The sequence below is a fragment of the Scomber scombrus genome, chromosome 10, assembly GCF_963691925.1.
Source record: "Scomber scombrus chromosome 10, fScoSco1.1, whole genome shotgun sequence".
Taxonomy (NCBI): Eukaryota; Metazoa; Chordata; class Actinopteri; order Scombriformes; family Scombridae; genus Scomber; species Scomber scombrus.
In genome coordinates this window covers 25,494,340-25,509,285 of record NC_084979.1, presented here as the reverse complement: position 1 = coordinate 25,509,285, position 14,946 = coordinate 25,494,340, and the positions used below count along the sequence as shown (strand labels likewise).

At 38.0% G+C, this 14,946-nt stretch overlaps 1 protein-coding gene across 1 annotated transcript; it reads left to right on the top strand.

The window, feature by feature from the left end:
- The first annotated feature begins 1,016 nt into the window (after positions 1-1,016).
- On the top strand, positions 1,017-14,265 carry cs (citrate synthase). Its single transcript, XM_062426852.1, has 11 exons — positions 1,017-1,168; positions 4,714-4,764; positions 5,009-5,116; positions 6,587-6,652; positions 6,970-7,101; positions 8,101-8,289; positions 8,552-8,751; positions 9,683-9,812; positions 10,471-10,572; positions 11,681-11,890; positions 11,978-14,265. The coding sequence occupies exons 1-11, from the start codon at positions 1,118-1,120 to the stop codon at positions 12,146-12,148; spliced, it is 1,410 nt and encodes a 469-aa protein (XP_062282836.1). The 5' UTR covers positions 1,017-1,117; the 3' UTR covers positions 12,149-14,265.
- Positions 14,266-14,946: the final 681 nt, after the last annotated feature.

The window sequence follows — 14,946 nt, the reverse complement described above, 5'->3', positions numbered from 1 at the left end:
ACAGGTATCGTTGGACCAGGTGCTTTATCAACAGCACTTGATATCATATTAGTTTGACTGTAACTGTATGGAACTGTAGTATGAGACTTTATATGAAAAGCTTTATTGAAAAAAGGTATTCAACAGAAATCATCACAAACAGCATGTGTCATTAAGACAGTAACAGACACACTTCAGCATCATAATGAAATAAAGATAGTATAACTGACATGACTTTGCTTTCAACTGATTGATACATTCAACATGGTAGCAGGACAAGGGGTAAAAGGTAAGATAAGCAATAAAAGGTAGCCTAAGCAATAAAATCAGACTTGAAGCATACGAAGTGTATGTGCACATCTCTTATTGTTTATACGTTGGATAGACACAAAATATAATTACTGAGTTATAATTACACTATCACTCAGTTCAACCGTGCAATAATTATTTATATATATTTATTTTTCCACTTTAAAATCTGTGCAATAACAATATATAACTCAGGTATATTATCATTATATAGCACCACAGATATTATTGATATATATTGTCTTTTTATTGCTTGTGTACTTATGTATTGTTCTTCATTCTTTCCATTGATCCTTTTTCTGTTTTTCTTGCTATCCACTTGCTGCAGCAATGATGTAAATTTCCCCACTGTGGGACTACTAAAGGAATATCTTATCTTATCTAATGCTTTCTAAATTCAATTATGAACAGTTCAAAAGATGGGCGAGCTCTTGACAACCTGTATTTATATATGGGAAATATCAAAGTTACATGAATAAATTGACAGTCCATTAAACTTTCTGTTCTGTGTGGTTTTTTTATGAGGCTTGATCTTGAACAGGCTCTGGTCCTCAGTTGTCGTCATAGACAACAAGGAGGGGGGGGGGGGGGGGGCTCTCTCCAATCAGAATTCAGCCGATGGCACTCTAGCCAATAAAATCAGTCTACGCTATTGCAACGGCCCGACCCGTCGTCCAATCAGCAGCGCCGCTACTTGTGGGCCCGAATCCCTGTTCAACCTTCTGCTTTCCGGAGGGGCACCTTCAACCAGCTCCGCGGTGCACCGGCAGCGGCTTCCTCTTAGTTGTACAGAAGAAGTGGAAATAAAACTTTCACACACACAGACACTATGTCCTTTCTGTCAGTCAGCAGGCTAGCGCCGAAACTCCTCAATTCCAAGGTAAGAGGGGCGAGAAGCGGCCCCCAGATATCACTTCTTTTTTTTTTTTTTTTTTAAATTGGCGTTAATGCTACTACTGGAAGCTAACTGCTAATGCTAAGTTGGTTAGCTTAGCTCTATCAGCCACATTGTGAAACACCAAAAACGTGGGCTGCTATTAACTAAAACAGCGTAATTAGTTTTAATACTACTATATATTGCTTGTTGTGCTTTGCTTATATATATATAATATGTTAAACCTTTTTAAATAACTTGTGTCATGTTAGCTTGGGCTGCTCTACATGCTGGCCTGGTATTGTCACAGCCTGGACATGTTGAGTAGTGACCGTGTTAACTTCATCTTATCCTGTCTCTTTTGCAGTCAGAATCACTATTATGTACTCATTTTAAACCCACTTCCGGACACTATAGTTGCTTTTAAATTTGGCATCAACTTTTTGTTTCCTCACCACCACCTCGTTGACCTTCACGTTAAGATTTCAGCCCAATTCTAATCTATCGTCTGATCACTGGATCACGTCCTCCTTAAAATGTGTCTCATCTTCATCAATAGTTACACAGTGGAAACAGGTGTTTATTGTGTGGGTTCACACATCTAATATCAACGCTTAAACGTCCTAGGCTCTAAATTGACAGATGGGATTATTTTTTTAGAGTATGAGTTGGAAATTGGGAATGGTTTAAATAACACAAGTGCGTTTCTAATAATACACACCTCCAAGGCTGAGTCTGCCAATCATTTATAAAGAAAAGCTTTGTCTTTGCATGCTGGTTTTAACCTTTCAAGGACTGTAACCTACTGTCTTACTCCACTGACCTCTCAACCCTAGACTACTTGCACTTTATTACTCTCATATCATCATTTTATCAGCCACCATAGAAGAATTTATTATACCTTACTAGATATTCCCCCTCTAGCATGTAATGAGCAGCTTCTGTCCCTGAACTCTGAGGGAATTTGTGTCCCGTTATCAAGCCTTGTAATTATGTGTATGTACGGATAACCTTTGTCATGCTCACCCTTTTCTCTCTTATCAGTTGTAATCTTTGCTCTGGGGATGTATTAGTGTGCATTTTTGTGTGTGTGTGTTTATTACATAACATACTTTGCCCATAACATTTGTGTGTGTGTGTGTGTGTCTCTGAAAATCATGTGATTCACACATTGAGAACAAGGATAAGTATTCATGTGATGGTCTCATAGAAATAATAAAATAGAAATAAAAGGCTTAAGATCATTTCAGTTTTTTAAAGGAGAAAGGAGACTTTATTTTATCTCTAGATACAATGTCAAAACTTGGTTTAGGGTTATTTCTTTTAAAAGCGAAGAAATTAAATATGTGTAAATATGGATTCAACAAATGCATAATTTTTCCTGAACTATTTTTTTAATTTAATTTTTTATTAAAATAAATGCAGTTTGCTCTTTGCTTTTTAAATGATCTTTTAATAGTTTAGGTTTCTTTTGTTTTATCTCTAGATTGCTTTCATTGTCAAAACTATAATCATTTATTTTGAAAGGGAAGGAAATAAATGTGGATTCAACACATGTTTAATTTTTTCGGAACTATAACTATTTTACTCTAACTAATTAATTTTTTGAATAAATGCCCTTTTACTTGTTTTTTATTAGTTAAGGTGTCACTAACCAACAAATAAACATTCACCGGTTTATTGTTGACAATGTTTAATCCACCAGTCAAGTTCTGTGTTTAGTTTTGGTAACCGTAAGATAACATTTAGTTGTTTCTTTTACACACAGCCCCTGGATCCACTCCTTTATCCTCCTGTTTTTAGGTGTAGCTGCTTTAACCTTTTCTCTCAGACAGACAGGCAGGTGAATGCAGGGAGTGACCAAGTGAAACTACCGCTCTATATTTAAGACGCTGAGCTGTTACATAATCTTCCTCTCAGCTGTGTGGTGACGTAAGATCCCACTTTTTTTTTTGTTTGGATGATCCCTGTGTCAGTCCCACCAATTGTGGTTACAGAGGAGGAGGACGAGAGCCTAGTGGGATCAGAGCCAGCTGCCCCCTGCCCCCTTTCTCTCTCCCCACCAACTCCCCAGACTCCTCCCTCATCCATTGAAATTTTAAATAAGCTGACAGAGAGGGGTCCTGTTTCGGTGGTGGTTAGCAGCAGTAGCAGCAGCATGCTCGACTTCTTACTGCTGTCACTGAGCTTCCAACAAGATTACAAGCCTCCCAACACTTTCAAAACCTGGGATGGCCTTAAATGTATGAGTTTTAATCTCTTACATCTACGAGTCTCGTCCTAGTTGTAGCAAGAAATCCAAGGCAGAATATCCCATATTTCATCAACTAGCACAAAATTCAGATTAAGTTGCGACTTTTAAGGGTGGCACACTCCAAATTTGAACCTGGGATGCCTTGAATGTTGAGCCCATAGTATACTTTAAAAGAGTAAAAGGGGCAAAAATACTCTGGATTGGAAAATATTGTTTGACACTAGCAGCAGAATTAACCACATAAGCACATAAATCAAGCACATACTGGCATATTGTGATCTGATGGTGTGATCATGATGTGGCTTTTTCTTCTTTCTTTTTTTTTTTTAAACTGGCACCAAAAAATATTGCCCCAGAAGTGGATATTGCCCCAGAGTTGGAGCAATAGGTCTGCAACATCTTTAACATTATTGGCAGCCAGTTTTTAAGCTCTGTTTTTGAAGAGATTTATTTTTTTTGGCAGGGTAAATATTCATGTGTCAGGTGAGGCATAGCCAGGAATAGTCGTCACCAGATGTTAGTTGCTGCAGCTCATCATACTAATAATAATAATATTAATTTTTTTTTTTATAGAGAACTTTTAACAAAACCCAAAGACGCTTTACAGAATCAAAGACGAATTACAATATGAAAACAAAGTCAGTAAAAGCAATGTAGAGAAGAAGAAACAAAAATAGAAAAACAAAACAAATAAAACAGACAGACCAACCACCTCCATTTCTGTTCATCTCTATAAATTTACCATAAAGTTGGAGTAAAAATTGACCACAAGATGGGCCAGTACTGCAACTGGACATTTAATATGCTTTAGGAAAGACGCTCAGAAGAATTGAGGCTACATACAGATGAGAAATGAAGTGCTTGTCGATAATAAGAGAGGAAGGATGAATAATTTAGATCTTTGTTTAATTGCTAGAATTTAAAAAATCATTGTCAAGAGCTGTAAAATGTTGTAGATGTAAAGGAGTTTATGATGATCCAGTTACTTAAGGATGATGGTGATTTTTAAACCTATTGATTTCCTCAGTTTGTAGATGTTTGAACTGCAGTTTTCTATGTTTGAGAAGGTGAGAAGGACATTTGATTTTGGGACTAAAAGGAAGTCACAACATGTCCAAAATATCCACTGTGTTCAAACATGACGTAACATCTGAGTTGCTGTAAGGTTTTCTCAATTCATGTGTAAGAAGTTTTAGTTATCTAGAAAAGCAGCCGTGCCCAGTAAATTATCTTTTATTTCTGTTTTTAGGGATTTTTATTGTGACACTAAAACTCTAAATCTCTCTTTTTTCCACAGAATGCCGCTAACTTCCTCGTGGCTGCCAGAAATGCTAGCGCATCAACAACAGTAAGTTCACTAAAAGGTCGTCTTACTTTATTTATTTCTGCGGTTAAAAAGTGGTAATCTGAGCCTTGCATTTGTCTCTTTTCCCTCTGTATTTTCAACATGCTCACCTTTGTGGAGCCACAGATCAATTTCTTGCCCCTGAAATGTTTACATAAACTGTTTAATTAACCCTTGTTCACATCAGAGGAAGTTTTATTTTAAGACTTATTGATTAAATGTTTGTGTATGTGTGTGTTTTTTACAGAATTTGAAGGATGTCCTGGCAGACCTTATCCCTAAAGAACAGTCCAGGATCAAGAACTTTAAACAGCAGTATGGCAAAACCAACATAGGTCAGATCACTGTCGACATGGTGAGTAACTCCTCAGCCCCAAAACCACTAATAAATATTGGTTTATTTGCACATTTTTTAAAATAAAAGTCAGAGAAAAATAGCAAAATAAAAATAAAACGTGCTGGTGAGGTAGAAACTCACTCTGGGCTTATCTTAAAACTTCACCTTATAAGAGATAATACACAATAACAATGCAAAGTGAAATAACCAAAATAAACATAAATATGATTTACCTAAATAATATTACAACAGTTCTTATAATGCAAAATAAGAATTATAAGTTAAATACTAAACCAAACTAAAAATAAGTTTGCTAGTTTCCTGTGTGACACGTTTAGTAGAGGAAGTAGCATGGCAGGCCTCAACCGTGATGAAGATTAGACGTGGCATGCTTGTCTACCTAATCCGTCTAGACCTGCTCAGCCTTATTTACTGTGTCAGGTATCACTGCCCGGTCGTCTTCCAGAGGTCACAACATGAAGCCATGCTGCTCTCTAACAACAGCGACATTTTAGCTGAGTCACTCAAACCTTTCTCTGCTGGTCTCAAACTCAACAGCAACAACAGCAGCAGCAGCATCATCCTCTTCTGTATTTACTGCCTTCACCTCTGACCTCTGGTCGGTTTTCAGCAGGGATTTTAGTCCATTTTCTCTATGTCACTTCCACATAACAAACATTATTTGCGTTGGCATTAATAAACAACGTGTGTTTCAATTAGAGCTGCAACAATGAGGTTACTTTGTTGACTAGGACAACTTTGATTATTGATTTAGTTGTTTTGAGTCATTTTTTAAAGAAACAATTCCTAAATTGTCTGTTTCTAAATCCTTCAATCTGAATGTTTTCTGGCTTCTATGATGATAAACTTAATCATTTTAGTTTTGGACAAAATCTGACATTTGAGGTTATACTTTGGACTTTGAGAAACAATAATCAACATTTTTCACCATTTTATAGACTAATTGATTAACTGAGACAATAATAAAAGGATGAACAGATAAAGAACAATAAGTGTTTATTGCATATATAATTTCAGTATGTTAATTACATGAAGTTACATTTTTTATAAAATTACTGTTAACATGACAGGAAGAAGATGACTACTCTCACTGTAAAGGAGACCACAACTGTGAAGTTTCAAGAATATTATATAAGAAACAATAATCAACATTTTTCACCATTTTATAGACTAAACAGCTGATTGAGAAAAGAATAGATAGATTAATAGGTAATGAAAAATAAGTGTTAATTGCAGCCTTTATTTCAGTATGTTTAATACACAAAGTTTACGTTTTCTAAAAACGTCTAAAAAAGACCAAAACTAACCCAAACTGTGAAGTTTCAAGAATGTTATATAATAGTAAAACAGTCAGTTGATACTTTCTTAAATGGTCAAGCGTTACATAACTATAGTTACTTCAAATGTACAACTGTGTATATAAAAAACATCTATATATGCTCATGTTTTGTATGTTCTGATCCGCAGGTCTATGGAGGCATGAGGGGCATGAAGGGTCTGGTGTATGAGACCTCTGTGTTGGATGCTGACGAGGTCAGTGTACTGATAGTCAAAAATAGCACAAAGCATCACGATGGTAGACACTCTTGCAGTGTTTTTTTTTATGTTAAACACCCTCTGCACCTTGGAGATTAGGCTGCCTTTTAAGCACTTATCTTGATTGCTCCCTCACTGAGCCTGAGAGCCTTCAGCTGCAGAGTGGCACAGCTGTCGTATATCTTGTTAGCAGGAATAGGATCACCCAAATTCACACTCTCTATTGTGCATCTTAAGAAAACTGAACTAAAAAAAAAAAAATCACATACTTATTCAGTTTTGCGTCTTTGTCCTCTTCCTTCAATGATACACAGGGCATCCGTTTCCGGGGTTACAGTATTCCTGAGTGTCAGCAGTTGCTGCCCAAAGCTCCCGGAGGCGAGGAGCCGCTGCCCGAGGGCCTCTTCTGGCTGCTGGTCACAGGACAGGTGCCCACTGAGGAGCAGGTGAGTGGGAGGGGGGCACTGCAGCTGCAAACACCATTATTCTCCACTCATCCTAATAACGAGGGAGGGCAGTCCAAATTCTGGCAGAAAATATTCATGTGTCATCCCTGTGTTTCAGCATTTTTAAATATAGATATTGCTGCAATGAAAATGTCCGATAAAGGTCACATTTATACACATTTATAAACATGGGAAGGTGGATCACGAGATGTTTGGCAGCTGATATTTTGCATATAACTTATCAATCATCTATGACTCCAGAAAACTGCCTCATGTAAACTAGATTGTTTTATTACTGAGAAACAAGACGCAGTCTGTACCTTTTTATTGCAGCCAACTATCTAACCTTTACTGAATAAGGGCAGGATAACCTTGACAACCTTACTGATAAGCCTTCCTGTTTTAGCTGACAATACAACTTTTCACTCAGAGAATAGCTTTCACCCATTTGATAATATAATTATTTAAATGAATCTGCTATTTTCCATGTTTTTCTTCATACACATTCATCTGATGTGCTGAGCCAAACCAACAATGAACTCATTCTACTTAAAAGTATTGTGTGTGTATCCAGAGCCTGATTCATCATATTCCTCTCTGCCGTAGACCTCAGTAGTTCTCCAAAAAATATTAAAAACATGTCAGTGAGTCACACCGTTGCACTGGGTTCCTTCGTCCCTGGAAATGTGATAACTGTCACTTGTTTAGAAATGGCTCCAAATACAATATATATATATATATATAATACATAAGACTTTAGATACACACAATTCTAGTAAGTAGATTAATTCATTGTTGGACTGCCTCTAAACATGAGATTTGTAAAAAATAAATATAAAAAATTGCCAGCCAAATCCTTTTTAAAGAAGTTAGCTAAGAAGGATGAAGTCATGTTCATCATTTTCATCCATAGCTGAAAATGTAATAAGCTTTATATAGAAAGGTCAGAAAAAGAAGTATTGAGGTCACCCACTTACACTGTGTGCTCCTGTTTCTCAGGTGAACTGGGTGTCCAAAGAATGGGCGAAGAGAGCAGCGCTTCCCTCTCACGTCGTCACCATGTTGGACAATTTCCCCACAAACCTCCATCCAATGTCCCAGTTCAGTGCTGCCATCACAGCTCTGAACAGCGAGAGCAGCTTCGCACGCGCCTACTCTGAGGGTGTCCACAAGACCAAGTACTGGGAGGTGAGTTTACACACACACACACACACACACACACGAAACCGAAACCTATCTTATCTGAAAGCACACTAGTGACGGGGCACTAATGTAAATGTGAAATATCTTGACAACCAGTGGACGGATTGTCATATAATTTTGTATAGTGTGTAAATCATATAACAGCATCACAAATATGACAGTAACCTGATTCATCTTCTCATTCCTAAACCTTGACAATGATTTAAATACATAATAAAAACTTAATCAAACTTTTTGGTTCTCTTAGTTTGTTTATGAAGACTCCATGGACTTGATTGCCAAGCTGCCCTGCATCGCTGCCAAGATCTACCGCAACCTGTATCGTGAAGGCAGCAGCATCGGAGCCATCGACTCCAACCTGGACTGGTCCCACAACTTCACCAACATGCTGGGCTACAGTGAAGCCCAGTTCACTGAACTTATGAGGCTCTACCTCACTATCCACAGGTGCAACTTGAAACACATCTCATTAGATTATAAACCATCTTAAATGATTTATAGTCCCACTTTGATCAAAGTCAATCAATTTTAATGTTGAGTTTATAACAAACTCAAAAAAGTGAGTTATAAGAGTTGGAAACAACTTAAAACAGATAGGTCTCTCATGATGTTTCTGTGCCCAAGAACTAAGATGATATAGATTTTATTCAGGAATTTGCAGGCAGAAATTAATCTACGGGATAAAATGTTAAAATTAAAAATTCTTGCATGGCCTTAAGAGAGTCAAACAGGAGAATGATAAATTAATATAATATCCACAATAAGGATAAAGAGAAGGGACAACATTTTGTCTAGTTACTCTAGAAACTGTCATTATTTAATTAGGTAAATGTTTAACCAAATGCTAAAATAATGAGATATTGTGGTGACTCAGGATCGCTCCTTTGGTTAAAACTTGTCATCTTGATAATGAGCCAATACCTAACCTGTAAAAGTCCTTGAGATTTAGACTACCTGATATATAATTTGAGATTTTCAGTACATATTAACTCGAGGCACCTCAGCTGATTGCCTATTGGTTGTGATGGTTTAGCCGAGTTACATGTAGCTATGTAAGTAGGTTTTCAGGAGTATCCTCACTAATGCAGACATTTACATGGTGTAGCTTCTGCTTTTTCTACTCCGAGCTACATTGACAACAGTTGCATCCTGTGTTTCCTGCTACCCTCATGAGTTCAAAGACCACCAAGCAGAGCAGGTGCAATCAAAGTTGATACTATAGGAGTCAAGGCGTCATTTTTCTGCATATGCTCATTTCAGATATTTGTGTTGATGTGGGCAGAAAGTCAGTATTACAACAGATATAATGATAATCTCATGGTGCTTTTTTTAATCGCTTGATTTGTAATTTTCTATTCTTCTTTTTTTAATTTTACAGTGACCATGAAGGAGGCAACGTCAGTGCCCATACCAGCCACTTGGTGGGCAGTGCCCTGTCTGACCCCTACCTGTCCTTCAGCGCTGCCATGAATGGTCTGGCTGGTCCTCTGCACGGCCTGGCCAATCAGGTTCGTACTAAACAGCTCATCTTTTTCACATATGGAAGAAACAACGCTGCTATCAAATTTTAGGATAAAAGAAAAGGGTATTTTTACAGCTCTCAGATGTAGAGAAAAAAAAGGGTCAAATTTGACCCTGAACAGTATGTAACGGTTAAGAACACCTGTATGAAAATGTCTGCTGTGATTAATTCCTATTTTCACACATAAAATAACAGCTCAGAAAAGTTTTCTTTTTCTCCTCACCCTGGTGTCAGCACTGCAGGAGAACTCGCTTCATGATTCATCATCTTTTTTATTACTAGTTAATTAGATACAATATCATGACTTTGCTGCCCAGTTTACACACCTGACAGCCTTCAAGCCTATACAGTTGAAACAAGGTGTCAGTTTTGGCTCTTATTTTATTCCTAAATTGGTCATGTACTGATGAGTTTTTACAGCAACATGACATGAGGTTTCTTTTAAATATGACGCCAACATTTAAAATTGCCAGAACACCCGCAGTATGGATGAAAGTGTGAAACAGGCTTTTCTACTTTCTGCTACACTCCCCTGCAGAGGTATTTGTACTGAGCTTAGATTCAGGATGATTCATGATTATTGTGCAGAATGACTGTATACACTGATAACTCATCCATGTGTGTTTTTCTACTGCGTATCACAGGAGGTGCTGGTGTGGCTGACTGCCCTGCAGAAGGAGATGGGAGGAGAGGTGTCTGATGAGATGATGAGGGATTACATCTGGAACACACTCAAGTCTGGAAGGGTAAAGAGAAATTCTAGTTATCAGTAAAAACGTCACTGACATCCAGCAAACTTACAATCTTACACCTGGTAGGGATGACGGCGGCTTTATCTGACACACTGTCGCTGTTTTTGAAGAACTTGTTTCAATAATGAGTTCCAGGTATTTTGAACCAGAGGAACTAAACGTCAAACTTGAAGTCCCTGTTGTGCAATCCTGTTAGATTCCACCACGTCGATCATGCAAATTAGACACATGAGGAATTAAAAAAATTACAGCAATGCTTGAAACGTAGCATTCACACATGAGGAAAAATAGATTAGTCCTGTTGTTCTTTGTATCTACTCATTCATGAGTTGTATGTAATGAATGAATGAAAAGGAGAAATGCAGAGGAAAATAAAACAGAAACTAGCAGTCTGTGACTCAACAGTAAATCCGTCATCTGCCACCACACCCTCTTTTCATTCAATCTCTAATTCACTTGACCGCTGCAGCTCTTTGTCTTTCTCACTGTGTTCTTAGCTCGCTTACAGTCTTCTTCTTGCTCTGACAACTTAAATTTTAATGTCAACAAATGCAGAGAAATGTTCTCCACTCATCATAAATGGTCCTAAATCAATACTAGAGTACTTTCTTGTTTTATGAATGAAGCGGTACATAAGTTGAAGCAGCTGTGCTTTTTGTGCTCCACCCCTATAATTTCTGTACTTTTGGAAAGTACTACCGCCCCACACCACTCAGCAGGGACTCTTTTAGGGGTTAAAACAATCTGCCTGGAACTTAATTTAGAACCTGGTCTCTCCGGTGGAAAAGGCAGGTCGATGAACTGAGTTTTTCAACAGGTTTTTAGTCCTTATGGGAAGGTTCATGCACTCGAAATGTGCCTTTAGTCCTCAATTTAGGAAATATATGTTAAAACCAAAGGTGACTGGGATTTTGCCACAAGGACTTCTGGGATTGCACTCCAAAAATAGTTTTTTAAAATTATGACTTGTCTATGAATTAGCTTTTGTCTTTTATTTCATTTCATCAACTCTTAACTGTTAGAAAAATGCTATTAAAAGTAATATAAGTGGCAGCATCTGGCACAGTTGAAACATTATGGACAATCTCTCCTCTCTCTGTAGGTGGTGCCCGGCTATGGACACGCTGTCCTGAGGAAGACTGACCCACGTTACGCCTGCCAGCGTGAGTTTGCCATGAAGCATCTGCCCAACGACCCCATGTTCAAGTTGGTCGCCCAGCTTTACAAGATCGTGCCCAACGTGCTCCTGGAGCAGGGTAAGGCCAAGAACCCCTGGCCCAATGTGGACGCCCACAGCGGAGTGCTGCTGCAGGTAAGACTCGAGGTGGCTTTTAATCTTACATCTGTATCGTCTCATGGCAAATATGGATCCTGATGTGTGTCTGTTCACTGTCTGCAGTACTACGGCATGACTGAGATGAATTACTACACTGTGCTGTTTGGCGTGTCCCGAGCCCTCGGTGTGCTGGCTCAGCTGGTGTGGAGTAGAGCCCTGGGCTTCCCCTTGGAGCGCCCCAAGTCCATGAGCACAGATGGACTGATGGGACTGGTGGGAGTAAAGTCAGGCTGAAGAACAACCTGAGAGGAGTTGGGGGTTAGTGTAAAGGGTGGGAGGAGGTGGAGATATCAAAAGGCAGACATAAGTTGACCCCCTGTCATTCCCGACCCCAGGGATTCAATGGGATTCAAAGAGACAGTACGCTTTTAATGTCATTTCACAAAAGAAGGGCCTTTCAAATCGTCACACCATTAGTGTTTGAGTGTGTTTAGTTATCCAAGTTTTCCCAGCACGTCTCCATATTTCAGAGAACGTGAGGTGAAAACTTAAAGACACGCATACATGTAACCCATCATAGGCTCAAATTATGTACCATTACAAGTCTGCTAGAATCGCTAAGATTTTCCCCCTGAGACATTTGAGCAGTGCCTGCAAAGTTTGTCATTGGGCACGAATAGGCAATGGCATTCAAAGGGAATTGTGGGAGTGAATTAACACTTCCTTTGTATTCGTTTTCAAGATCTTAAAGTTTAAATACCTGACTGAACCTGCGCTGCTTTCGGTTCATGCTGTGATCCTTTTTTTTTTTTTTTTTTTTTTTAGTTTTTAGATGACATCCCCAAATCAAAAGACCTTTTTTTTGGTCCCCCCTCCCACAAATTAGGACTCAATTTAGGTTATTCTATGCAATTATCCCAGTTGATATCCCACCCAGTCTATCCACACGTTTCACTCCCATTAATGAACACTCCAGTTTAGATCAAATAAAAAGGTCCTCACCAGTGAAATTAGCAAACTCTTCAAGATAAAAAAGAAAACGCATGAAAATAAGTTAAAAGTTACTGCCCCTTTAAATCTTTGGTCTCCCCCTCTTTTCTCCAACTTATAGTTGTTTTTTTTCTTTTTAACGATGACATGTCTTACCTCTATGATCAAAATAACTGTCTTGTCTATATAGAGATTACTTTCTCCTTTACATTTTTTGTTTTTTTCCTTAACATGCTTTACTATTTTTAACGGGCTCTCAGCTCAAAGGGGTCTTCTGAATGGTAGAGAATCAAGAATAATGTACAGTAACAATCACTTTGAGCAAATGGTGTTGTAATCGGCAGTCTGTAGTAAAAATCCTTAAGAGCAAGCTTGAATAATAAAAATTTAAAAAAAATAAAAAAGTGGGAGAAGGGGGGGCTTTGTATTTGTTCAAGTCCTGTCTTATTTGAGTGTATGTTATGTGATGTTATCCCCACAGGAGAGCGCTTTAAACATCAACTACTCCAAAAATGAGCACTTGCTTGATTGGATTTCCTAATTTGTAGCATTAGAAAAATAAAAACAAACCCCAGATTGAATGTGTCCCCTTTTTACAGAGATTTTTTGTTTTTTGTTGAATATGTATAAAAAGTATAATCTTTGGGTTCTCATTTTGTGGTTTTATTTATACTTTGTGTACATAGGTATATATATGTATAGGTTGAATGTATAAGCTCTGTGCGACCATTTGCTTGTAATAATAACCACAATGATTACCATAGTTTACCAAACAGCGTAGTGGTGTCCAGTCTCACTGTAGCGTTCAGTCTCACTGGTCACTGTGAAACATTTTTTTTTGAGTACGAACAAAAAGAAAAATTGCAGCTATCTTGTATATATACACACAATTTCTTGCCTAGCTCTGTCTGTTTTTTTTTTCTTCAGGTGTTTCACTTGAATGTTTCAAGCTTGCTCTTAAGTTGTTCACCAACTTTACCTGCTGCCTCTGGGTTTGTCAGCACTCCATTTTTGTGTAGTTTAAGTTGCATCTTGGGTCTTTTTTCTCTCCCCCTTCCCCCAAAAACATACAAACAATACTCTTGCTGTGTTTTAGTCAGTAGTTCACTCAGATGTTCAAATTTCTCTCTCCCTCTCTCTCTGCTCTGCTACCATCTTCCTTCTGGCTTCACCAGGCATGTTTTTTGTGTTTTTACTGTAGTGTTCGTTCCACGTGGCGGGTTGTCGTTCAAGAAGTGTGGTTATTTTGATCGTAGAGGAACATAGTAAAAAGGTTGTACACGGTAATGAGAACTGGGAGGACTCATCAGAGAAACACTTGGGGGATGGGGCTGGATGGGTCAAACGGGCAAGAAAATCTCAAAAAGCAATTATTGGAAAACCTAACAAAAAATGAAAAATAATAAAGGTTTTTATTAACACTTGTCTTGTCTCTTTCTTTTGTGATTGGGAGAAGTGTGTGTGTAAAATATCAGAAAAATGACAGGTTGCCTAGGGAGCCATCATTAACCCTTTCACACATAGTGGTCACTACAGTGGACAGCTATTTAAAAGCTGTTTTCCTATATATATATTCATGCACTTCATCCACCACAGTGGACACTAGTGCATCATCCCATACACTACCACTTCATCTGCAGTAACTTTTTTTGGTTGTATATCAGTTAATTTATATTATTATAATGTAATTTGCAGTCTTTTGTAATAACATCATTTTTAGTTCCACTATGAGTATATATTTTGTAGAGGTCACGCACAGTGCCTTCAGAAGTCAGGAGCAAGGTTCAACGTTATTTAATTGCATTTATGAGTAATAGAATATGTTAAACATGTGAACACATTAGTTTAACAGCATTAGAAATTAATGTTTTTTTTTTTTTTATAGTTTTCACATAATATATCAGTTTTTTTTGTAAAATTAAATTTTTTTCTTTTAAAGATTTATTTTGGGTTTTTTGGCCTTTATTTAGAGAGTAACTGGCAGAGAGGCCGACAGGAAACGGAGAGAGAGAGAAGGGAATGACCTGCAGCATAGGTCCTTGGCCGGATTCGACCCAGGGACGCTGTGATTACATGGCATGCGCTCTAACCACTCGACCACC